At 36.1% G+C, this 24,381-nt stretch overlaps 3 protein-coding genes and 1 pseudogene across 5 annotated transcripts; 2 read left to right on the top strand and 2 right to left on the bottom strand.

Moving 5' to 3' along the window:
• Positions 1-1,776: 1,776 nt before the first annotated feature.
• On the bottom strand, positions 1,777-2,889 carry LOC147563603 (uncharacterized protein At3g17950). The gene is made up of 2 exons (XM_086664803.1): positions 2,615-2,889; positions 1,777-2,513 (listed from the first exon to the last, which is right to left on the bottom strand). The coding sequence occupies exons 1-2, from the start codon at positions 2,693-2,695 to the stop codon at positions 1,971-1,973; spliced, it is 624 nt and encodes a 207-aa protein (XP_086520929.1). The 5' UTR covers positions 2,696-2,889; the 3' UTR covers positions 1,777-1,970.
• Positions 2,890-5,405: 2,516 nt separating this feature from the next.
• Positions 5,406-5,900, top strand: LOC147563602 (uncharacterized). The gene has a single exon (XM_086652858.1). The coding sequence runs from the start codon at positions 5,406-5,408 to the stop codon at positions 5,898-5,900; it is 495 nt and encodes a 164-aa protein (XP_086508984.1).
• An 8,181-nt stretch (positions 5,901-14,081) lies between these two features.
• Positions 14,082-17,349, top strand: LOC147563601 (uncharacterized). 2 transcript variants are annotated; one of them, XM_086639066.1, is made up of 6 exons: positions 14,082-14,865; positions 15,061-15,259; positions 16,105-16,163; positions 16,272-16,400; positions 16,538-16,673; positions 16,765-17,349. In XM_086639066.1, the coding sequence occupies exons 1-6, from the start codon at positions 14,366-14,368 to the stop codon at positions 17,098-17,100; spliced, it is 1,359 nt and encodes a 452-aa protein (XP_086495192.1). In that variant the 5' UTR covers positions 14,082-14,365; the 3' UTR covers positions 17,101-17,349. The 2 variants fall into 2 exon arrangements, with proteins under 2 accessions (XP_086495192.1, XP_086495184.1); XM_086639058.1 differs by having other exon boundaries at positions 14,183-14,865; positions 16,105-16,400.
• On the bottom strand, positions 17,319-18,456 carry LOC147563600 (xanthotoxin 5-hydroxylase CYP82C2-like; annotated as a pseudogene). The gene is made up of 2 exons (XR_015224904.1): positions 18,253-18,456; positions 17,319-18,053 (listed from the first exon to the last, which is right to left on the bottom strand). The product of XR_015224904.1 is annotated as a xanthotoxin 5-hydroxylase CYP82C2-like (transcript).
• Positions 18,457-24,381: the final 5,925 nt, after the last annotated feature.

Genomic DNA, 24,381 nt, shown 5'->3' with positions numbered 1-24,381 from the left:
GAGCACATATCATGTATCTCTTCTGACTGGATAACTTATGGTTGGCATGAACATTTCAACATCAACAAACATAAGGAAATTGATGGGTTAAAAATGAATTATTCACAAATAAATCTAACTAAAATCTATCAATCCAAAAAGGAGAGAGAAACACCATAAAATTGTTATTGAGAAGAACAATTGAGTACTAACCTTGGCTTAATGATGGAGCTGGGAATCAAAACAATTGTTAGAAAGAAAGGGGAATTTGAAATCCCCACTACCCACTTCCGAATTAAAAAGCCAAAAGAATATTGAAATCAAAACAATTTAATTGAATGAATATTAGGATTTTGAATTTACCAAATTAGGGTTGTTAAATTGGATGAGTCTGTAGCATACTGAAGGTGATAATCAACCAAAGTCGTGGGACGGAGAACATATAACATCAAAAGAAGAACAATAAACCACTATCAAATCTTTTACAAAAAGTTCAAAACAACATAAACCTTGATTCAGGGAAAGTAACCTTGATTAGAAGGGTGCAAAATCGTGGTGAACAACTCTGGTTTTGTACAGAGGTAAAGTAACTGAAGTTCCTCCATTGATGAGGATGAATGATGACAGGTAGGAGAGAGATACAGGGAATATTGAAGTGGTGAAGAAAAAACTAACGGAAGACATGGAGGAAATCGTTGGAATATTGAAGTGGTGAAGGGAAAGGTAACGGAAGAGAAAACAGATTGTTTAATGGGAGAGAAAGACTAAAGGTTTGTTATAAAAGCAACTGCTACAGGCGCCATCCCACATTTAAAAAAGTCTGGGGCACCTAGAGCTCAATTGCTATAATTTGAGGCGCCTAGATAATTTCCTAGGTTTGATTCCAGGGCACCCAAAGTATGAGCCAATTAAATTAGAGCAATTAATGAATCCCCAACGCTTATCATAACGGAAATGATCAAACGGTTGAAATTAGTGACGATCTTGGATGGACGGCTTGATTTATCTTTTTGTTTGTCCTAGTCATCACTTTTCAACCTATTTTATTATATAGATTTATGGTGTTATTATCATATACCAAACATGTCCTTTGTAGAAAAAATATTAAATTCAAAGTTTTAAGCTCAATTACTGCTTACTGAAGGCACATATTCAATTAGTAATTAATGTTGAGGGGGTAAGATCAAAAAATCCTAAAATCAATTGATTAGTTCCTTTTATAAGTCTTTTGTGCGGAGTAATTTCTATTGTTACCCGCCGTTTAGAACAAAAGTTTTTATTTTTGATCGATGTTATAGAGAAACAAGATTTTCGAGGTACAAAAATTTTTGAGAGGTTATATCATATATATACAACTTCTTCTTCCTCCTCTCTTTCCACCTCCGACCACCAGAGTAGGTTCCCTCTCTCTTTATCTTATCTAAGTCTCTCTCTCATTCTCCGACTCTCTCATCTTTTGTTTGCTAAATTTCTCTCTCTAGAAGTTTTACTCACTCTCTTTATCCTCTCTCCTAAATCTCCCTCATGGGATTTGCCTAGAGTTTTAAAACTTTCGTGGAAGATCTCATGGTCGTTTTTGCAGAATCAAACACTAGTTTGTGACCGTTGTCGTGGAAACCGACCTTGAAACCTTAGGGAGGATTTCTCCAGAAACCTTCCTCAAGGGTTCTAACGGTTCCAGGCAAAATCTTCATGAATTCGCCTGAAACCCTTCTTTGTCTGAGACGAAAGGAGGTTTGTGCGAAGGAAAGTTTTCAGACGGCCGTGTCCGCGTCAAGAAGATTAGGTGACACGAAATTTTAGCCCCACTCAACATTTTATACCTCAAATATTTTCTTGCGTCCTCAATACATCAAATTTTTTCTTCAAGTTCTCTGGACAAAATTAAAAATCTGAAATGAGAAATTAAAAGTTTAAATCTCAAAAGAAAAAACTCTATTATTATTTCACAAATTTCAAAAATAAAATATACTCCGTATTCCTATACGATTTTAGACACCACCACCAGAAGCAGAACCACCGCCACTACAAATTCCAGAAAGCAAAATCGGGAACCTACAGAGAGTCTCAGCAATGGGTGGTGGCGCCGCGGCTGTAACAACCTCAGATGGTGGAAGAACCCTTCCATCTGCAAATAAAAGACGTCCATTTCGATTTCCATTACTTGTTGGCTGTTGATGGTGATGGTGGTGTATCATACCTTCAAGCTCCGCCGTAGCACCATAAATCACCTCATCGCCAAATCTCCTCTCAACTTCAAGAAAATCAGCTAATGAAGAAGGTCTCGTTTCATCATTTCTACACAGTTTCCACCAACCCACTTTTTTCTTCTTCTGATTTCTCTTTTCTCCTCCTCCGCCGCCGCCACCACTACCACCATTAGTGTTAGTCATGCCACCATTTCGAGTCGTATTGTTTGTGGTAGAGTTTATGTTTTCACGGCGAGAAGAAACCCTAACTGAAATTTGTGGGAAATCTACTCCCATTAGGGTTCCTAAACTTGTGCTTCTATCATGGAAGAATGATCCTGTTGACTGCAAATCAACAAAATTAAGTGATTATCAGAATGAAAGTTATGAAAGATGAAAATGGGAATTAAAGAATTCAACGAGGGTTTTTTCCCCTTATGTTTTACCTCAGTGTCGAAATCCGATGAAGAAATGGAGGAAATGGTTGGAGATGATGGTGGGAATAAATCAATTTCTGGATCCAGCATCGTCTATTAGAGAGAGAGAATATTTGTGTTTGTATTTGTGTTTGTTTCTCTCTCTATGTTATTTGTAATTTGAAGGAGGGAAGTCGATTAGAGAGAGAGAGGGGAGGTGAATGGGGAAAGATGGTGATGGATTTTATCAGATTTTCAGATTTAAAGAGAGGATTAGAGAGAAGAGGAGATGACCATTAAAACCCTTGATATTTCTTTTGTCTCCTTCAATAAGTAGTATTTTAAGGTTAAAAATGTCATTTAAATCCATATAATATAATTTTTCATTTTTAATCATGTGGATCCAACCTATCTTGATTTTGTTTGGCCATTGCGACCAAATACAAAAGAAATCGGATTTGTCTCTTTTCTTTGGCCGCGGCTTTGGAGAATAAATAAAATTTTCCCGGGGATAAAGACTTTTCTTAAAACTAGTCAAATAAGATTGACTTTTTATGTTTCTTTTTATTGCTAAGGGGCTTCTAATTTTAGAAGATGCTATAAAAAAGGCTCCTCCATCTCATCACCTCTCTCTGCCACTTCATCTTCTCGACACCTCATCATCTTCTCCGGCGAAAGTCGCCGGCCGACCAATTTTTCGACCGGTGACCTTCAAACATAAAAAAAAAAAAAAAAATTATCTTTTCCTCTCTCCTCTTTCTCTCTCTAATTTTTTTTTTTCAAAATCCCTCTTTTTTCTCTCTCTAGATCTGGTGAACCAGATCTAGATGGTCTGTGAACAGACTCTGTTTCACAGACCTTCAACAAGGTCTCTTCGCAGGCCATTAAAGGTCTGCGAACAGACCTTGTTGAAGGTCTGATTGCATATCTTTAATGGTCTGTTTCACAGACCTTGTTGAAGGTCTGTTTGCAGGCCATTAAAAGTCTACAAACAGACCTTCAGAGGTCTGATTGCAGACCTTTAATGGTCTGTTTCACAGACCTTCAACAAGGTCTGTGAAACAGACCATCTAGATCTGGTTCACCAGATCTAGAGAGAGAAAAAAGGGATTTTGAAAAAAAATATATATCTTAGAGAAAGAAAGAGGAGATAGGAAAAAGATAATTTTTTTTATGTTTGAAGGTCGCTGGCCGGAAAATTGGCCGGCCGGCGACCTTAGCCGGAGAAGATGATGAGGTGGCGAGAAGGTTAGGTGGCAGAGAGAGGTGATGAGATGGAGGAGAACTTTCAAAAAAATGTATTCTGTATTCCCTATAAAAATTTATTCCCAAGAGAACTTTAAAAAAAATCTGGATTCCCTCGAGAATTTATTCCCCGGAGAATTTTTTTTATTCCCCAAAGTCGCGGCCTTTTCTTTTTGGACAACTTTTATTGGTAAAAAAGGAATTACTTTTTAAAGAAAATAGGAGAACATTCAAATTTGTGATCGATGAAAATATTTAGCGCTAAGTAAAGTAGTCCAGTGTCTATATCTCTAGGATTCGTAGATTGAATTCCAGTCTCTCTAAATTAGAGTTACATGAGTTTCACATGTTCTGAACTGAACAATTTTTTGTTAAGTAATATGTCTTGCTACATTTGATTAAAAGTTCAACAGGTCCATTATGGGTTGTCATTGCTATCTAGTGATGACATTTTTTAGTGTTTTTTGACATAGTAGTTACATATGTCGATCATGTGTTGGGAATTCAAATTGAAAAATATTTGATTTGTGTAAAACGAAGGTATAGCCCGTGCCCGTAGGACACGAAAATTTCTATATTTATGTTATACATAATTATCAAATATTTTGGTCTTATACAGATATTGAAGTAATCAACATATATTAAATATAATAACCGAGATTATATTGAGTTGTTTGAAGGGATAAAACAGGAAAGAAAGAAAAATATCTATCTTTTCAAAGACTCTTTAAAAAGAATGATCATAATTTACAAAAGAAAATGGTTTACTCTATTAATTGATAGAAGTTTGTGTTTGCAAATAAATAGAGTAGACCATCACTCTTGGAGTTGGAAGACGATCAAGAAACACTACAATCTCATCGATGACCTGACCACTTGGGAGGTGCACTCTGGTGAAGATATCAACATCTGGGACGATAATTGGATCCCCGAGGTTAACGAATCAGTGCAAAACATCAATCAATCCAGTTTGAACAAAGTGGCCCAACTCATTAGAAACAACAAATGGAACAATGAGATTCTCAATGCCAACTTTGATATCACGACGCAAAATTTGATCAAAGCTATCCCGGTGAACAGCGAAGGTAAAGATCAACTCAAATGGAAGCTCACAAAATCAGGTAACTTTTCAGTCAAATCGATGTACCAACACATTATCACTAATAATATCACCCCCTCAGCTAACTCGCCGAACTGGAATTTCATCTGGAACCTTCCTACTATTCCTAGAATAAAGATTTTCATCTGGAAAATCTGTACTAAAGCTCTCCCGGTGAGAGACAGAATAGGAAAATACATTGACAATAACTTCACTTGCCCAAATTGTATGCATACTGAAACAATTGAACATGCACTATTACACTGTGCTATAGCTACAAAGGTTTGGTGTAATTTTAATATTATATCTGAAAATATTATTTCGATCTCGGAATGGATCTTCTCGTGGCAAGATAATAACCAAACTTATTATGCTAATGAAGATATTCATTTTGATAGCATCCTTTGGATATTATGGAAAGTTAGATGTGACCACTGCTTCCAGCACGAAATAAATGATCTTGATAACATCATTAGAATGATTAAGGCATTTCCAAAAACCAACAAAAAACCTGCGAAAATCAATCAAAAATCTTCTGAGAAATGGCAACCGCCAACAGTACCATTCATTAAAATTAATGTTGATGCATCTTTCACTAATATAATATCCAATTCGGGAATTAGCTTGATTGCACATAATGCAGATGCAAAATTCATAGCAGCTCAAGTGAAAACATTGATGGCAAGAAATAGTGAAGAATGTGAAGCAATAGCAATCTTAGAAGGTCTACGTTGGGCGAAAGAACAAAATCACAAGTCAATAATCATAGAAAGTGACAACTTAAATCTCATCAAGAACATCCATGATAAAAGACACTCTGTCAACTGGCAATCGTTGATTCATATCCGAAGAATTCGAGAAAGCATAAGAGAATTTGATATAGTGCAATTCAAATACACCAGGAGAGATCTCAACTTGAATGCAGACAACCTAGCAAAATGGGCGAGAAAGAAAAATAGAAGCAAAATGTGACATAATGTTCCTTGTATTTTAGTTGATAAATATTGTAATAACGTTTATTCCTATTAATGAAAGAATAGTTCAACAAAAAAAAAATAGAGTAGACCATTTTACACAAAACCAATCTTTTATGTAAAATGGGAGAAGGATCCCGACCGATGGTCAATGGAAGTTCTCCGATCACTCTAATCCGTGGTGGGGAAACGGTTACAAACTTTGACCCACTCAAAGTTAGTTACTCAACCAAGGGAACCGTATGGTGGTACTGGGTCATGAACTCATGATAGTGGGGGAACCACTAAAGTCACATAGAAACTAAAATGCCTCCTTCTTCATAGGTGAGCATAGGGTTACTTCTTTGTGTTTTGTTCTTCTTTTAACTTCTTATTGTAATCCATCTTGGCTTTGCCTAATCAATGAAGTTATCAGATTCCAAAAAGAAAAAAAAACAAATTTTTAGACACTTCTTAAAAGATCCACATTATGAGCATTCGACTGAAGGTCGGTCAGGGATTTGGAAATAACAAAATTTCTTGATTATGCTAACAACTACTTATCCAGTTGGTTGCATTTACTTCAAAAATGCAGAGGTTACAAGTTCAATTCGTGGTGGTGGTGAGTCGATCTTTATTGATTTGTGTTAAAAGACATAAATAAAGTTAAGGTTTGGATTTTCATATTCTTAGGATAGCTGTAAGGGTCTTTATATGATCTTTAGGATCCAAAATGTATATGAAGATTGTAGTAGTTATAGTATTTATTCACATTGCATTTTTCATGATGTATTCATGTCATATTGGATATAAAGACTTCAGCAATCCACGTAAGAAAAAAAAGAATCTTAATTATTTCTCAAGATAAACTTAAAAGACATACATCTTATTAATCAAGCGGAATGAGCTTCACAAAACTAGAGGTAAGTAGTAATAATGATAAATCAATGCTGGAAATGACAAAAAGTCGAAGTTGTTTAAACGAAACCAACGATCTCCATTTTTCAGCCAATTCTCTCTCTCTCTGTCTCTCTTTCTCTCTCTCGAGGGAGAGAGAGAGATGTTTTCAGTCTCAATGGATGATTGATCTCTGTTTAGGTTTGGAGTAGATATTCTTTTGTAGTTTCTCTATCTTTTTCCACAATAATAATTAGTGAAAAAGTAAAGGGTTAATTCCATTTTGGCCCCCTAAAGATGACCAAGTCACCAAAATGGCCCCCTAAAGATGACCAAGTCACCAAAATGACCCCCTAAAGATGACCAGCTTCCATTTTGACCCCCTTTTTATTTTTTCCGTCAGGTAACTATAATTGTTGACTTCTCTTTTCCATTTCTACCCCTCTCTTGAAACTCTTTCCATCTGTATCCTTTGTCACTTTCTTTTTGCCGGGCAGGCGATGGCCGGGCGCCAGTGGCCGGCCAATTTCCGGTGGGGGACCATCATTAAAAAGAAAAGAAATTTTTTTGTCTTCTTGTTTTTCCTTCCTCTACTAATAAAAAAACAAAATTTCATTTCTCCTCTCACTCTCTCTCTGTAAGTCTGGTTATTTCAACAATCTTTCTGATTTGATTCACAAAATTGGAGGCCACTCTGATTCATGGTCTCCTTCAAATTCTTCACAGTATTTGACATTAATGATTCACATAAGTTTAATCAATTTGGGTGTTTTTATTCAAGGTCTGATTCCCTTTCTGGAATTTGTACTATTAATCCCTTCATTAAGCTTAAACACTTTAGGGTTTGTAAAGCATCAACCGAATCAGTTGAGATATGTGAATCAAATCAGAAAGATTCATTTTCCACTAGTAAAAATGATAGTCATGAGTTAAAAAAAAGAGAAAGACTCACTGGATGCTTTAGGTAGAATTAGGTTTAGGGTTTGGGATTTAGGTATGTGGATTATTTTAGAGAGAGAAAATAAGGGCATCTCTCTTTTTCCCCCTCCATTAACGTCGGCAAATGAAGACAATAGAATCAGAAGTACATTAATGGCCTCTCTGAAACTTGCAGAAATACATTAATGGCCAATTTCCGAGCGTCGAGCAACAACCATAACCGGTTTCAACCCATGACTGATGAATCAATTGGAAAATCATCAAATCCATTTGATTTTGGTTATGGGCATTTAAATCTTGATCTACCAACTCAGAAACCCTAGACTAGAGAGAGAAAGATCAAACTCAAGCTGTTACTTCTCCTTCTGCTACTAATATTGGCGTTTATGATGGTCATGAGGGTTTATAAGTTTATTTTGATTGTTCTTTGCATTTTGTTGCTACAGATCGAGGAAATAATCATGAAATGGTTTTGGTAATGTGAAATAGCCAGATCTAGAGAGAGAGAGAGAGAAGAGATGAAATTTTGTTTTTCTTTTAGTAGAGGAAGGAAAAACAAGAAGACAAAAAGTTTTTTTTTTTTTTTTAATGATGGCCCCCGACCGGAAATTGGCCGGCCTCCGGCGCCCGGCCATTTCCTGCCGGCAAAAAGAAAGTGACAAAGGATGCAGATGGAAAGAGTTTCAAGAGAGGGGTAGAAAGGGAAAAGAGAAGTCAACAGTTAAAGTTAACTGACGGAAAAAATAAAAAGGGGGCCAAAATGGAAGTTGGTCATCTTTAGGTTGCCATTTTGGTGACTTGGTCATCTTTAGGGGGTCAAAATCGAATTAACCCAAAAGTAAAAGAGCTTAAATAGGATTGTGGTCATAAATCTGTTGTTTGAAGGCAAAGCTTCACAAGTGATGGAAAGTGGAAATAGGAGGTTCTTTTGTCAATGAATGTTCAGAGTGGTAACAGGCTTTGCTTCCATTTTGTATATATATGCACATGGAGATTAGATTGGGGAGAAGATGCTTATCTACTTTTGACAGCTTGTTTCTTTACATATTCCATCTCTACACACTACACTATATGATTCCATGGCCTCTTAATGAGTAGTGTTCTATTTCTCTTTGTATCTACTTTGCCACTAATGTCACAAGGAGAAACTACTTCAAATTCAAGTCTTCTTTTCTCCTTTTTTTTCAAGACAAGGTAATAGTGTATCTCCTTTTCAAACATGGCCCACCCCTTGATAATTGAAAATTCTCCCACTAACCTCAAAATACAGTATAGTCAACAAAAAAACGAAAACTTCAAAATATAGTAGGGTGAATATCTCATCAAATATATATATGTATATATATGGCCAGCGTTTTAGGGAAAGCTATATAGTTTCCGGGGTGGGAAATTTTAAAGAGAATATGTAGAATTTTAGAAACTTTCCGGGGAAATAAAAAAAACACTCCACCTCACCTCACTCTCTCTCCACCTCACCTCTCTCTCTCTCCACCTCACCTCCCTGTCTTCTCCGACAGGTCGTCGGCCGGAAAATTTTCCGGCCGGCGACCATGAAAAAAAAAAAACATTTTCACTCTCTCTCTCTCTCTAGAAACTCAAGCGAAGGGGTTTTCCTTCGCCGGAGTTTCTAGAGAGAGAGAGAGTGAGTGAAATTTTTTTTTTTTTCATGGTCGCCGGCCGGTGACCTAATCGGAGAAGAGAGAGAGAGAGAATGGTAGGGAGAGAGAAGATGAGGTGGAGAGAGAGAAGTGAGGTGGAGAGAGAGAGAGCTGAGGTGGAGAAGTTATTTTGCTTTCCCCTTAAATAAAATTGTCAAACAAAATTGACCAAGTCTTCACACCCCGACAACTATTTAGCTTTCCCCAAAGCGCTGGCCATATATATATATATATATATATATATATATATATATATATATATAGTAGGGTGAGAAATAAAGGAACTGTTAAATGGCACCCTAACTGTGAGAATAGTCCCACATGGGAGAATGGGTAACTAGGAACCAAAAATATAAAGTATAGGTCCTTTCCACTCATTGTAAATTGGTTTTGAATTGGATGGCCAGAAACTTAACATGGTATCAGAGCTAGGCTCACACGTGATAGGCTTAAAAGCCACACGTGCTCCACGTCACCCGTAAAGAAAAAAACACACGTGTTAGGCTTAAAGAACGCCACACGTCAGGGGGCGTGTGAGAATAGTCCCACATGAGAGAATGGGTAACTAGCAACCAAAAATATAAAGTATATGTCCTCTCCACTCATTGCCAATTAGTTTTGAGTTGGATGGCCACAAACTTAACACTAACTTGAGAAAATTTTGTTTTTTTTTTCATGTTGAGAGTTGAGAAAAATTTGTTAGCTGGTGCTAACTCTATAAACCAATTCTTAAATTTTTCAATATTGTGTATTAGAATGAAACATTAGTTGTTGTCAAATGCCTAACTATTTGTGGTTTGGTAGCCAAGAAAGATAAAGCAGTATTGGGCAAAATTTGTTGCAGACTTGCAGTTGCCTATTTAAAGTTCTTTCCCGTCATCCTGAGAATAGTTATATACTTTTATTGAGGACTACGATCAACGTTAGTCGTTACAATGCATTGGTATATCATTAGATATCACGATCCGTCTAAGTTAAACTAATAAGTAAAGATGTCTAAAGCCTGACAATATAGAGCCTAAAGCCCGACAACATCTATTTTATTTAGTACCTAAATCACATGGGATAAATCTTGGTGATAAAATGCTCCCACCGAGACTCGATCCTAAGACCTCATGGTTTAAGAGGGATGTCCAACCACTACACCGAAAGGTGGTGGACATAACAATTATATATTTAAATTAGGTATTTTGTCTTTTGACATATTCATGACATATGACATAGTGTTACGGGAAGTGCTAAGTGTACAAATAATTTTGATTTAGACATGATGATTCCCTCGAGTAAAAGAATTGTCTATATCGTAATCAAACTTTAAACATGTTTGTCTTTCAGATAAAAATGAGTCACCAAATCACAAATTAAGTCAAATCCTATGTGTACATAGCATTTCCGGTATGTTATAATGATGCTTGATTGATTCCAACAAAAAATATTTTCATTCATGATACAAATATATAAGGTGTAGGCTTGGGGTGAAAACTATAAATATGCAAGAACTCCATACAAGTCATGTGAAGGACAGACCAACCTGCGCCTAAAAAAAAAACCTGCGCGAAAGGTGGACCATGTGAAAAAATAAGCGCAAACCCACGTATACAAGCAAGGGAAGTTTTATAAGGCCTCCCCAATTTTGTTAAAAGGCCTCCCCATGAACCATTTTATTTGCTAAATTATCACTGAGGGGAGGCCTTTTAACAAAAATGAGGAGGCCCTATAAAATTTCCCTACAAGCAATCAAAAGAGAAAACAACATGATTTTAAAACTGACATTTAAGCTTTTATAATTGTGCATTAACAACCTCTAGACATGTCAGAGCACCCGTTGTAAACTTATGTAGTTAATATTGCGTTTGGGTGGAGGATTTCTAAATAGAATTTTTACAAAACATGAGATCTAGTAGAAATCAAAATTTCTTGGTTTATTTGACTACTTAAAAATCCTAAGAATCTAAAGATCTCTAAGTCCAAAATTTGTATTAGAAAATAATTCATCTTACCCCTTAAGATTTCCTAGGATTTTGTATTATTAAACCTAAATTTCAAAGTTACAATCAACCCATAAAAGTATTTCTTCAAAAACATATTTTTTTCAACAAAGTAATTGTTTTAAGAATGTATTTTTTTAACTGTTATTATTTTCGAGAAACCGTTTTGTTTTTAAAAACCTTCCTTATAAGCCGTTTTTTTCAACAAATTTTTCAGGAATTATTTTTTCCTCGAAAGCTGTTTTTCCGAAAATGTTTTTTTAATCGTTGTTTCGAAAATCTGTCAATTATTTTTCAGAAACTGTTTCTTTTTTTCATTTTTTCGAAAACCGTTTTATCGAATACTGGTTTTCTAGACGAAGGATTCCGGCAAATAAATCTCCCCTTCACTGGAACTTAGAGAGGGAAAAGAAAAAGGTTGAGAGAAATGGAGAGAAAGAGACAAAAGAGAGAGGAGGGAGAGATGAAGACGAGAAATCCAGCAAGGATCATTGGTCGGTGGGTAGGGGTGGGAATCAGACTGATCATTCCTCGGGTCGGGTCGGTCGGGCTTTGAAATTAGTTGTCCGTTCGAGTTCTCGGACTTAATCGGGCATGTTATTTCACACATCCTAGTGCCCAAAACCCATCCAAGTCCGTCAAATCTTTCGGGTATTGGATTTTCACCATTATTTTGAAATATCTCTGGTTGAAGCAACCAAACTTTTTCTATTTCCATGGTATCGAAATTTCCATTGAAACTGAAATTTAATTAAGCTTAATGATGCCTTTTCAAAAGCACCTCGGACAATAATATATGTATATACACATTATATACTTCAAATATTTAAAATATATAAGAGTACATTTAATCTATTTTATACATTATTTCATCGGCGGCTCACTATCATGTTTTGTCAGTTTGGTCGCTGCCACCATACAACCGTTGCACCCATGGTCCACCATCATACCTCTTTATAGTAATGTATAATTATGTGTTATGTATATATATTAGCCATAACCCGTGCCTACGGCACGACATGTTCGGTGAACACTTTACGCATTCAAATGCAGTATATATATAATAGTATGCTATAATTCATTGTTCTTACATAGTGAAACTGAGGTAAAAATATGACTATGATGAATATAAAGATGAAATCATACCTTTATGATTTACATAAACAATGAAAATATAACAAAATATAACGATTCATGAAATAAACATTTATAACTAAAATAAATTTTAGTTTTGATATAAATAAAATATTGATTTTTTTGCGATTTAAGTTTACAATATTTAGAAAATTTAAGTGGAAACATCATCGTACCAATAGTGAAAATAAGAGCATCTCCGCAAAATCAAATCATATAAAATTGCATATATATGAATAAATGTAGCAATTTTTCCTGTTATTTTGTCGACCTTTAGGGTCTTTTCATTCACGATCTTTAGGATCTTTTCATCTTTCGACCTTTAGAGTCATTTTATTGAGTCGGTGTCTAGTCAATTTCTTTCTCTTCATGAGACACTTTACATTTAAAGGTATGTAACTCGCATAAAGTTTTCAGAGGAGAGAAATAAGAATTACCATCCATGTAACATTGTGATTTAATCACTTATGAATGAAAAATGGTTTCGCTTGGTTTCAAAAAAAAAAATATTAACGAAAAAAAGATCAGGAGTCTTCGATTAAAATTCGCTACTTAACAATGTAGATCATTTTAGATATTTTGTAGAGCTCAGAAATATGGACCGTGTTCTCTATGCCTTTCTAGTTGCACCTGGTTACAATGAATAGGTTAATTAAATACTCTTATTTACTGAATTGAAGAGAGATGTAATGAGACAGGAAGATGAGATGAATTTTATCCTACTAAGGTCTGAGCATGAAGGATACTCATTTCCTCGTTGTGCATTAAAACAATACTTCAATTTCTATAAGAGAATTATTCTTCTATACATAACAAAACAAATAAATAATAAAGGAAACTATTCTCCCTCTTTCATCAACAAATGAAAACAAAAGTGAATGAGGTCAAAACAACATATTGAATCCACAAAATTGACGTAAGAACGTCAAAGTTAGATAACCAAATATATACCTTAATAATACAAATTTGACGTAACCTTAGAGATATAATGTCTGAACAGGTTGAGGACTTTCATCAAACAACTACAACTCCCAGAATAATCAAACTTTGCTAGGGTTTTAGGATTATTTAATAAGTAATTTCAAATTTCAAGGAAAAGAATGGATCTATTTACTTCTAGATTTCAATTTTTAATTAAGCTTTTGTGGTGTTTTGGTCGTGTGTTGAGAAGGGAATGGATGAGTAGGATGGCATTATTAATCGGGTTATGTCAGGTAAATATTAACGGGCGGGTCTTCAAAACCCGAGTCCGACCCGTTTATTTCATCAGGTCGGTCGGGCTAAACCTGACTTCGGGCTTCGGGTACCCGTGGACTACAACGGACTCGGGTACCCGTGACGGGTTTTAAGTTTTCGGATTTTTTTCCCAGCTCTATCGGTGGGTATACGAGCGACATAAAAAGAAGGGTGTGTTTGGGTGAAAGTTTAGTTTCCTACCCCTCTATTTATTTATTCTCCGAAAACTTTTCTTGTTTTCGAAAAAAGAAAACGTAACAAAAATACATAGAACCCACTGGAAAAATCTTGAAAGGGGGCAATTGATAAAAGAGAATTATATTCTTGGGGTCTTTATGAAGTAATCATATTCATGTGTCCTTCTCTCTTAAAAAAATAAAGAAGTGTCGGGATGCTCATCCCCCAAGACTGGACCCTGTAAAAAGCTCAATATGTCTGTCTGTCCGACTGTCTCTTTACCCAATTATTCTCTCACTCTGTCTCTCCCCTGTATTCAGTTACTCTTTCTCTCTCTAGAAATCAAGGCAGTAATGGTAGCTCAGCAAACAAAATAGAACCAATAGGAAGAAAGGAAGGAAGGAAGCTCTAAGAGAACTCTTTCTCTCTCTCTCTCTCTCTAAAAGAAAGAAAAAATGTCTGTTACCTGCGGAGTGGAATGTGTCCTCTGTTTAGGATTTACCCGTTGGGGATGGAAAAGATGTACATATGTTGGTTCAGATGATAGTGCCACTTGGCCACTATCAACACCTGAAGATTTCGAACCAATTCCTCGTATTTGTCGTTCAATTTTAGCTATTTATGAAGATGATCTTAAAAACCCTAAATTCTCTCCTGATTGTGGGTACCTAATGAACCCAGATTGGGTTATTAAAAGAAGAACTTATCAAGATACTCAAGGTCGAGCTCCTCCTTATTTAATCTATATTGATCATTCTAATCAAGAAATTGTTCTTGCTATTCGTGGTCTTAATCTTGTTAAAGAAAGTGATTATAAACTTTTATTGGATAATAAATTGGGTATGCAAATGTTTGATGGTGGTTTTGTTCATCATGGGTTATTGAAATCTGCTATTTGGTTGTTGAATGAAGAATCTCACACTTTGAAAACCTTGTGGATTGATAATGGATCTAGGTAAACAAAAAAAAAAAAACCTTTTCATTTCTCACGTGTTTGTTTCTGTGTGACTCTTGATGTCTAAATTGTAATCGTTTGTAAGAATTGATCCTGGGTAAATTTGATTCAGACGAGTCAGATTCAAACACCAGAAAAGAACAAACATTGAGTTTGGATCTGTGAGAGTGACAAAAAGGTTTGTTTTTTTTTTAGGTATAAGATGGTGTTTGCTGGGCATTCGCTTGGATCTGGAGTGGCTGCATTGCTTACGATTGTGGTGGTGAATCATCGAGATTGGCTAGGGGGGATACCGAGGAGCAATGTACGGTGTTATGCTATTGCTCCAGCTAGATGTATGTCGTTGAATTTAGCAGTGAAGTATGCTGACGTTATTAACTCTATTATCTTGCAGGTAAGAACTTTGAGTGGCCTAAGTTACTCAATATCACTTTTAGTTCAATAGTTTCTTCTTTCAGTATTCTCTTGTAGTTTAAGCAAACCAAAGTTTTGTTGACTTCCAATGTAATTCATAGAATTTGCCTGGCGATATAACTTGTATTCAGTGTTTTAGGTATTAGTATTATCCCACATCGGCTGAGCATTATTTGAATCGATGAAGTACATAAGTCTTGGGCAATTCTTTCCTTTTAAGCTGGTTTTCAAGGAATTTTAGGCCTATGGACTCTAACATATAGTATTAGAGCTAGTATTTCATGGACAATTGGAACTTCATGATCTTAGCCCTGCGTTAAGGGAGAGTGTCGAGTGACAATGAGCTTGGCGTTAAGTGAGGGGTATTAGCATTATCTCACGTCGTTTGACCATTAGAGTTCGCGAAGTAGATAAGTCTTGGGCAATCCTCTCGATGTAATTCTGATTTCGATGAGAGTAATTAGATATATAGGCTCTAAAATAGTATAAGATTGTGCTTCACGGACAGATCAAGATTTCGTGATCTAGCTCTACGTGGAGCATGCGGAGTAACTTGCGCCCTAGAGTTGAAGGGGTTATTAGCATCATCCGACATTGTCTGAGCATTTGAGTTTGTAAAGTAGACAAGTCTTGATCAATCTTTTCCTTGTACGCCGTTGTTCAAGGTTAAGCTCAACGGGGTCTAACATTAAGTTCCTCATTGATATATTTTCCGTAGTCATGTTATCATGGATGAGTTATTTCGCGAAGGTTATGTGCTTGTCGTTTAGTTATTTCAATCTAGCTAGTTACTCATTGTGATTACTTGTTCATTATCTATTCCAGGATGATTTCTTACCAAGAACAGCTACACCATTGCAAGACATTTTTAAATCAATCTTCTGGTTAGTCATCCTGCTGCATAATATAATTTTTGCTGCATTTTTCTTAGATCTTTGTGTTTCAACATTAAATGGAGTATCTCTGAAACCAGGTCTTAATGCTTTGGACAGTTTGCCTTGCTTATTATTCTTGGTTTGCATGAGAGATACCTTCATTCCTGAAGGTAGGAAGCTTAGAGATCCAAGAAGACTTTATGCTCCTGGTCGAATGTATCATATCGTCGAGAGAAAGTTTTGCAGGTACCTAAAACCTAAAAACCTATTTTCTCGAAATAATGCTAGGTTGACATACATACAGTATCCAAATAATGCCATTTCGATGGGAGTTTTAGTTTTGGAATTGAAATCGAATTCCTTGTTGTTGGTACTGAATTCAGATGTGGGAGATATCCTCCAGAGGTGAGAACTGCCATACCAGTTGAAGGAAGGTTCGAACATATCGTATTATCAAGCCATGCTACAGCAGATCATGCGCTTATTTGGGTAGAAAGAGAAGCACGAAAAGCTCTAGAAGTAAGTAAAAGTGCTAACTGATTTTCATGATTCTTCTTTTTCCGGTTTTAGTAAAATTGAGTAACTATGAAGTTCTTCTTTCTCACTTCAGAGAATGAAGGAAAGCAACGAAGAAGCTGTGACAACTGCTCCAACAATACAGAAGCTTCAGAGATTACAAACGCTTGAAAGAGAACACAAGGACGCCCTTGAAAGAGCAGTTAGCTTGAACGTGCCCCATGCTCTAACATCAGAAGAAGAACCTCAACCTACCTCAACAACTGAGGAAGCTTCTACTCCAACAGACCAGAACAAACAAGGTGACGAAGACGAGAAACCAAAGCCCAAAGTTGAAAACCCTAACTGGGATACTTTGGTTGAGAAATTGTTTAGTAAGAACGAGTCTGGAGATCTTCAACTGAAGAAAGAAGTAAGTATCGATAACTGAAGAACGTGAAGGAAGTATTTCTTCTGCATTATTTTGGGTATGTGTCATTTGTTCCTTTTTCCGTTTCTGCTTATTCATTAAATCCATTTGAATTATTGTGTTTAGATATCTTATAGAATCCCTTAATTGGCTGTGAGTTCGACTTCTGAAGCCATTGTAAGCTCATTGTTCCATGTTCATGTATCAAACTATGCATCGATTGATTCATAGATAGATTCTTTAAAACAGAAAGTGAGAATTGCATTATACGAACGTCTAATTGTTCATATGGGGAGTAATTGTCCGGATTAGTTTTAGCCGACGTCTCTACATAATCATAATACTCAATAATCATAAAGTCCGAGAGGAAGGAGTTGGGAAAGTAGTACTTCAAGTGGAGTGGCTTTGGACATGATCAATCTTGAATCTTCTTCAGTCATATCCAACGAAGATGAAGAAGGAGAGCTCAAGTCATATGCTTGTAGTAAGCGTGCCAATGCCATGTGAAGAATCTGAATTGTAAAGTTGATCGCTGGGCACATCCTTCTTCCAGACCCAAACGGTATATACTCAAAATGTTGACCCCTAAAATCCTTCTTGCTACCTTCACCTTCACCATCAATAAACCTCTCTGGCTTGAACTCAGATGGCTTTGACCACACTTGTGGGTCACGATGCTACTTCCATACGTTAATCCACACGCGGGTGCCTGCCTTTACTTGGTAACCATTGATATTGCACTCTTTGATGGCTTCATGGGGTGCAACTGGAACTGCTGGGTACAGTCAGAATGTTTCCTTGACAATAGCATAGAGGTAAACTTCCGATGTCTTTGTCTTCTACGTGTTTCTCTGCTGACTTTCGTGTCTAGCTTGTCTTGAGCCTTTTTTTAAAACCCGTTTGTCGTTGAGTAGTAAGGAGAGTGCCCATGTCAAAGAAGCAGATGGGGTGTCTGAGGCTGCTAATATGATACCCTGCATCAACACAGAAACATTACCATTATCCCAATAGATTGAGTCACAAAGATAACGATCGTTAAAAATGAATATCAACTACCAGTCCAACTTTAGGCTATAACCCAAACTCGAAAAAGCAAAAGTCATGACCTAAATCCAAAACTCAACACTTCTATGTGACATTTTGAAAAAGTACCAAAAAAAAAATGATACTTACGAGAGCAGTGGCTTTAATAACAGTATCTCTGACTATGTTTGATGAAGAGAGGACCTTCTTCATGATCATCTATTCATCTAGGAGGGTAGATATCAATGTGTCCATGAAGTTGTTACCATCGCCCTTACCATTATTGTGCTTGCTACTTCTAGATAGTGACGAACTCGACATCATAAACACGCCCATGAAGTTGCAGACTCTCTTTCCTACAACTAAGTTCAATACAATGTTTAATGTCAAATACTCAAATAATTGCCTCATTTCCAACTTAACTGAATCATTTCTAGGTTGGGTTTCTTCCCAAAATTGGTACAACCCTTTGATGAAAATGTTGATCTCAGTGTGAGGGATATGCTTTAGCAACTCAACGCGTCGAAGGGAGAGTAGTTGGAGGGGGTAGATATTTTACGAACCTCACGCCAATATGGGCCATAAAAGGTCGCAGCAAACATAGTATAGTCATATGACATGTGAGTAGCAGCGGCACTAGATTGACGATTAGCGAGGAACTTGTTGTTGGAGGTGAAGCATTCCTTTTCCATTTCCCAACTACTTACAACTATACAGTTGGGTATACCCCGAACCGGACCATGAAGATAGGTCCAAACTTGTCAGCCATATCTCCCAGAACTCTAAACAGAGGCTGAGATCCTATTAGTTGAGGAAGATGATCGACTATAGGTCATGAACCCGTAGCCTCCGGCGGACATCTCACTTCGGTAGCCCTATAACAACTTAATAAGGGTTTTATTAGATAAAAGAAGAAGGATATGAAGGCTAATAGGCCTACAATACTTTGAAGTTGGAGGGAAATGGGCATATCCATAGATTTAGGTACTTGTTGGTAAGACAGTTCAGAGAGAGGCAGGAAGGGTATCTGTAATGAGTTAGGGTGCTGATTTTTTTTTTCTTTTACAAAACAAACAAACCCTATCATCAACAGGAGATAGAAAGAGCTGTGTTTCCTTCTTCAAACAAACAACCTTTCCTCTACAAAATAAACAAAACCTGTCATCTAAAGGAGATAGGAAAGTGCCTGTATTTTCCTTCTTTTACAAAACAAACAAAACCTTTTGTAAGATCAGAGAATTGAGATAAGATAGAGAGAGAAAGAGTGTTTTCTCATTAATTAAACTAAGGAGTGATCATCTCCTTATATAGATGAGTTACAGAGTTCGTAGAGAGAGAGAAAGTTTGTTATTATAACAAACTTTCAACTCGTCTGTTACTCTTTAACAGAAAAATGAAACAGAGTGAAAATACTGTGTGGCCCCTATCCTTATTACATATACCTCTATCTCTTTATTCTTACACCTCCATTACACCTTCTCTCTAACAACACACACCCCCCCTCCCCTCTCCCCTGAAGCTGATGAAGGAGAAAACAACATCAGATTGGATGGAAGAGAGAGGACAAAGGATCGGAGAGACCCTCAGTGAACACATCAACTAGTTGATTCTGAGAAGAGACAGAGTTCAATTAAAGTGTCCCTGAAACAACCAACTCTCTAACAAAATGGTAGCCAATCTCCACATGCTTCGTTCGAGCATGAAACACTGGGTTAGTAGTCAAATGTTGAGCTCCCATATTATCACATTTCAACACAAAAGGAGCTTGAACAGTGACACCCAATTCAGTAAGCACATATGATAACTAGAGAAGCTCAGAAGAGGCAAGAGCAAGAGTTTTATACTCTGCTTCTGTGCTAGATCGAGCCACGGTGGGTTGTTTCTTGGAGTACCAAGCTACAAATGTAGAACCAAGAAACACACAGTAGCCACAAGTAGACCTTCGAGAATCTGGGCAACCAGCCCAGTCTAAGTCACTATAGGCAGTGAGAGAAGTGATATCTCCTGGTTTAATCGAAATACCAGAGCCAAGAGAGCCCTTGAGATACCTGAAAATTCTCTTAACCAGCTGGAGATGAACATCTCTGGGAGCTTGCATAAATTGAGCCACATAATTGACCCCAAAAGCAATATCAGGTCTTCTCATAGTGTAGTATTGAAGACCACCAACAAGGCCCCTATAATGAGTAGGATCAGCCAGCAGAACACCATCATCTTTTAGAGTCAAGAAGCTCTGCTTTCTGAAGAAGCTCCAATGTGTACTTGTTTTGAGTTAACAGAAGTCCAGAAGAAGAAGGAAAAGGTGATACTTCAATGCCCAAAAAATAATGCAAGTTACCCAAATCTTTCAAGGCAAATGCACCCTGAAGAGAGTGAACTAAAGAACAAATCAAATCAGGAGAAGACCTAGTGAGAATGATATCATCCACATAAAGAAGTAAAACCAATGTGTGACTATTAGCCTGAAACACAAACATTGAATGATCTGTAGCACTTTTTTGAAATCCAAAATCAATCAGAAAAGAGGCAAATCTGGTGTACCAGGCCTTTGGAGCTTGTTTAAAACCATATAAGGACTTATGAAGATGAAATACCCTATTTTTCTTAGATTCATCCACAACACTAGTAGGCTGGACCATGAAAACATCCTCATCCAAAACTAGTAGGAAGATTCAAAGCCAAAAACTATCTTTCCAATTGCATGGTATCTAATGTTGTGCTCTCACGTGTATGTTTGTCATATGTTTGTATGTTGTCCGTCTTCTATTGGTAATTTCACTCATGTGGGGGATTGTTGGAAAATTATGTAAATAAAATAGTTTATTCATCCAAAGGAAGAAAAACAAACCTGTCTTTAGTTTTCAAAGATAAAGCCTTTTTGGTTGAGCAACATATGTTTGAAAGAATCTATTAAAAATTCAATGCGATGCAATGGAGACTTATTAATCAAAAGAAAAAATTCATATAAATTGAAAACTAAAGACAGGTTTGTTTTTCTTCCTTTGGATGAATATTTGTCATATGTGGAAACAAAGATTGAATCGAGAAGACAGTTCTCCAAAGTTACTTCGATCTTTGTGATCGATGATATTGAAGGAGAAGTTTTTGACATAAGGAACAAAATTCTTTCAATGGCGGAGGAAGAAGAAGGAAGTAATTTTTCTTAATCAGATCTAAACCCCAGTTGTGATATGAAACATCCAAGTTCGGACCAATTATTTGATTCATATCCAATTACAAGAGAAGACATCTTTGTTTTGAATCACAAAATTCTTCCACATCAATTGGTGTCGTCATTGGTTTTATCTCCCAACAATTAACATACCCCGAAACCAAAATCCAAATTGTCGAACAAAGAAGCCACTATGGCAATGCTATTTGATTCTTCCACTCTTTTATGTGATTTATTGAAACAAAATTATTATGATAGAGTTTTGGTCTTTCAATATGAAGATGAACGTGGGAAGATCGTTTTCTTTGTTCGTGATCTAAAGGAAACAAAGCTTATGAGAAAGTGGTGGAAGATATTCGAGGGTGATTTTTCTATTCAAAGAAACGTAGTATTTTTGGTCTTCTTCTTCCAATTTCAAGATGATGGCAGATGTCGTAACTTATTAGCCCTTTATTCACTCCTATTGCTTTTGCAAGACTCTTGATATCATTGGATTCAGATTTTACTTGGTGATTTCGGCCATATTTGTCTTCTTCGGATTTTCAGCACCTTTCTTGCCAAATGGGAATAAAGGATCGCCTTGTTGATATCTTCGTATGTGGTAACATCAACCTTAACGGAAGGTTCGGAGCAAACCTTCTAGAAAGAAGAGGAGATGATGGAGCTACACGGCTAGAAGAGCCAAGGGGACAGGGCTAATGGGCCAATCGGCCAAAGTGATATTAAGCCCATATTTTGTTAAGAAGTTTCCCTGTTTTAGAAGTTCAATTTTGATTAAGAAGAGTTTATGATTAATTAGAAGATATTTACTTTCTTAATTCATGTTTATCTAGGATTGTCTAAGGGGGGGGGGGGGGGGGGGGGGGGGGGGGGGTAGTGGTTGGGGACATTGAGGGACATTTTCATGTCCCCCAATGTCCGTGTTATTGGTTGGGGACATTTGAAATGTTCCCAAATGTCCGTGTTATTGGTTGGGGACATTTCAAATGTCCCCAAATGTCCGTGTTATTGGTTGGAGACATTTCAAATGTCTCCAAATGTCTGTGTTATTCGTTCAGGACACGAAATTAGGGACATTTCAAGACAAATTGTTTTTGGGGACATTTGGAGACATTTTAGTGTAAATTTGGAGAGCTTTTGGAGAGAAAATGTCTCTCAAAATATGGAAGACACTTGGGAACATTTGAGTAAGGAAGATAATAAAAATAATTATTATTACCAAATCATATTATAATAATATTATCTTATTATTATATTACTACATTATTGTATTATTATTATTATTACTATTATTATTATTATTATTATTATTATTATTATTATTATTATTATTATTATATATTTGAGTAAGGAAGGTAATAAAAATAATTATTATTATCAAATCATATTATTATAATATTATCTTATTATTATATACTATATTATTATATTATATTATATTATATTATATTATTATATTATATTAATATTTAACTATATTAAATAATAAATATTTACTAATTGTCCATCAATGTCCACAGATATCTACAGATGTCTACGAAAGTCGAAAAATATATATTTAGAAATATTAATTAATTTTTTTTATTTCATATGGTAAGACAGTAATAATATTAAAAATAATAAATATCAACTAAATATCTATCAATGTCCACAGATATTCACGGATGTCTACGAAAGTCGAAAAATATATTTTCAAAGTAGTAGGACAAATTTATTTCGTATGATTAGACATTAAAATAATAAATGTCTACCAACTGCCATCAATGTCCTCAGATATCCACATATGTCCACAAAAGTCGAAAAATATATTATTGAAACATGAGTACAAATATATTATTTCATATGGTTTGACAATAATGATAATATTAAAATAATAAATGTCTATTAATTATCCTTCAATGATGAGATAATAATAATAATAATAATAATAATAATAATAATAATAATAATAATAAATAATAATAATAATAATAATAATATCCACTACACATTTCGTCCATAGATTCAATATGTTGAAATGTCCCCAGGACATTTTGTCCATGAACCAAATGTCTTGAAATGTCTCTGAGACATTTTGTCTATGAATCAAATGTCCTGAAATGTCCATAAAGACATTTTGTCTACGGACAAATGTCCCGAAATGTCTTGAAATGTCTCTGGAACATTTTGTCTCTGAGTGTCCTCCAATGTCCTGAACCACTACCCCCCCCTAAATCTCTATATAAGAGACTCTAGGTTCTCGTTAGGGAGATTTTGACATTCACCCCCATTTTAATATCAATATTAGGACTACACCCTCGTTTTTTAAAAACTTTTGACTTACACCCCCACGTGAACTAAAACCATCAACACAGAGTTAAATTTAGTGTGTGTGAGCTGCATGTGTGAATCAGGACGAGAATGCCCTTATTTCCATTTTAATTTCCGCTTCAATACCATCTTCTTTCTTTCACCATTAATCGCTCCACCAATCATCATCCACCACTATTGTCGCCATCCCATCTTCTCAATCCACCACCAACATCTTCTTAATATATTACAACAAAATAAAAAAAAATTGAGTTAATTCCTATATGGCCCCCTACTTTGTGACCAGCTTCCTTTATGGCCCCCTTTTTTTCGTAAATTCAAATATGGCCCCCTATTTTCAAGTAAATGTCATTACTGTCCTTCTTAATTTTAAATTTAAAACATTTAAAAAACATTATTTCCACCTCACCCTTCTCTCTCTCTCCACCTCATCTCTCTCTACAACTCACCCATCTCTCTCTCTCCAATTCACCTCTCTATCTTTCCAACTCACCTCTCTCTCTTCCAACTCACCTCTCTCTCTCTATCCAACTCACCTTCATCTTCCCCGAATAAGGTCGCCGGCCGGAAAATTTTCCGGCCGGCGACCTTAATCGGGGAAGATGAAGGTGAGTTGGATAGAGAGAGAGAGGTGAGTTGGAAGAGAGAGAGGTGAGTTGGAAAGATAGAGAGGTGAATTGGAGAGAGAGAGATGGGTGAGTTGTAGAGAGAGATGGGTGAGTTGTAGAGAGAGATGAGGTGGAGAGAGAGAGAGAGGGGTGAGGTGGAAATAATGTTTTTTAAATGTTTTAAATTTA

Source organism: Eschscholzia californica, unplaced genomic scaffold (assembly GCF_041429995.1).
Source record: "Eschscholzia californica isolate CP2 unplaced genomic scaffold, dmEscCali1.0.p SCAF_1, whole genome shotgun sequence".
Taxonomy (NCBI): domain Eukaryota; kingdom Viridiplantae; phylum Streptophyta; class Magnoliopsida; order Ranunculales; family Papaveraceae; genus Eschscholzia; species Eschscholzia californica.
Note: the sequence above shows the minus strand (reverse complement) of the source record. Positions and strands in the feature narration are given on the sequence as shown.

Coding starts and splice junctions, on each gene's coding strand:
- LOC147563603 (XM_086664803.1), bottom strand. CDS start 2,695: ATGCTGGATCCAGAAATTGATTTATTCCCACCATCATCTCCAACCATT. Junction 2,514..2,614: donor CATCGGATTTCGACACTGAG/GTAAAACATAAG, acceptor GTTGATTTGCAG/TCAACAGGATCATTCTTCCA.
- LOC147563601 (XM_086639058.1), top strand. CDS start 14,366: ATGTCTGTTACCTGCGGAGTGGAATGTGTCCTCTGTTTAGGATTTACC. Junction 14,866..15,060: donor TGGATTGATAATGGATCTAG/GTAAACAAAAAA, acceptor TTTTTTTTTTAG/GTATAAGATGGTGTTTGCTG. Junction 16,401..16,537: donor GTCGAGAGAAAGTTTTGCAG/GTACCTAAAACC, acceptor TACTGAATTCAG/ATGTGGGAGATATCCTCCAG.
- LOC147563602 (XM_086652858.1), top strand. CDS start 5,406: ATGATTAAGGCATTTCCAAAAACCAACAAAAAACCTGCGAAAATCAAT.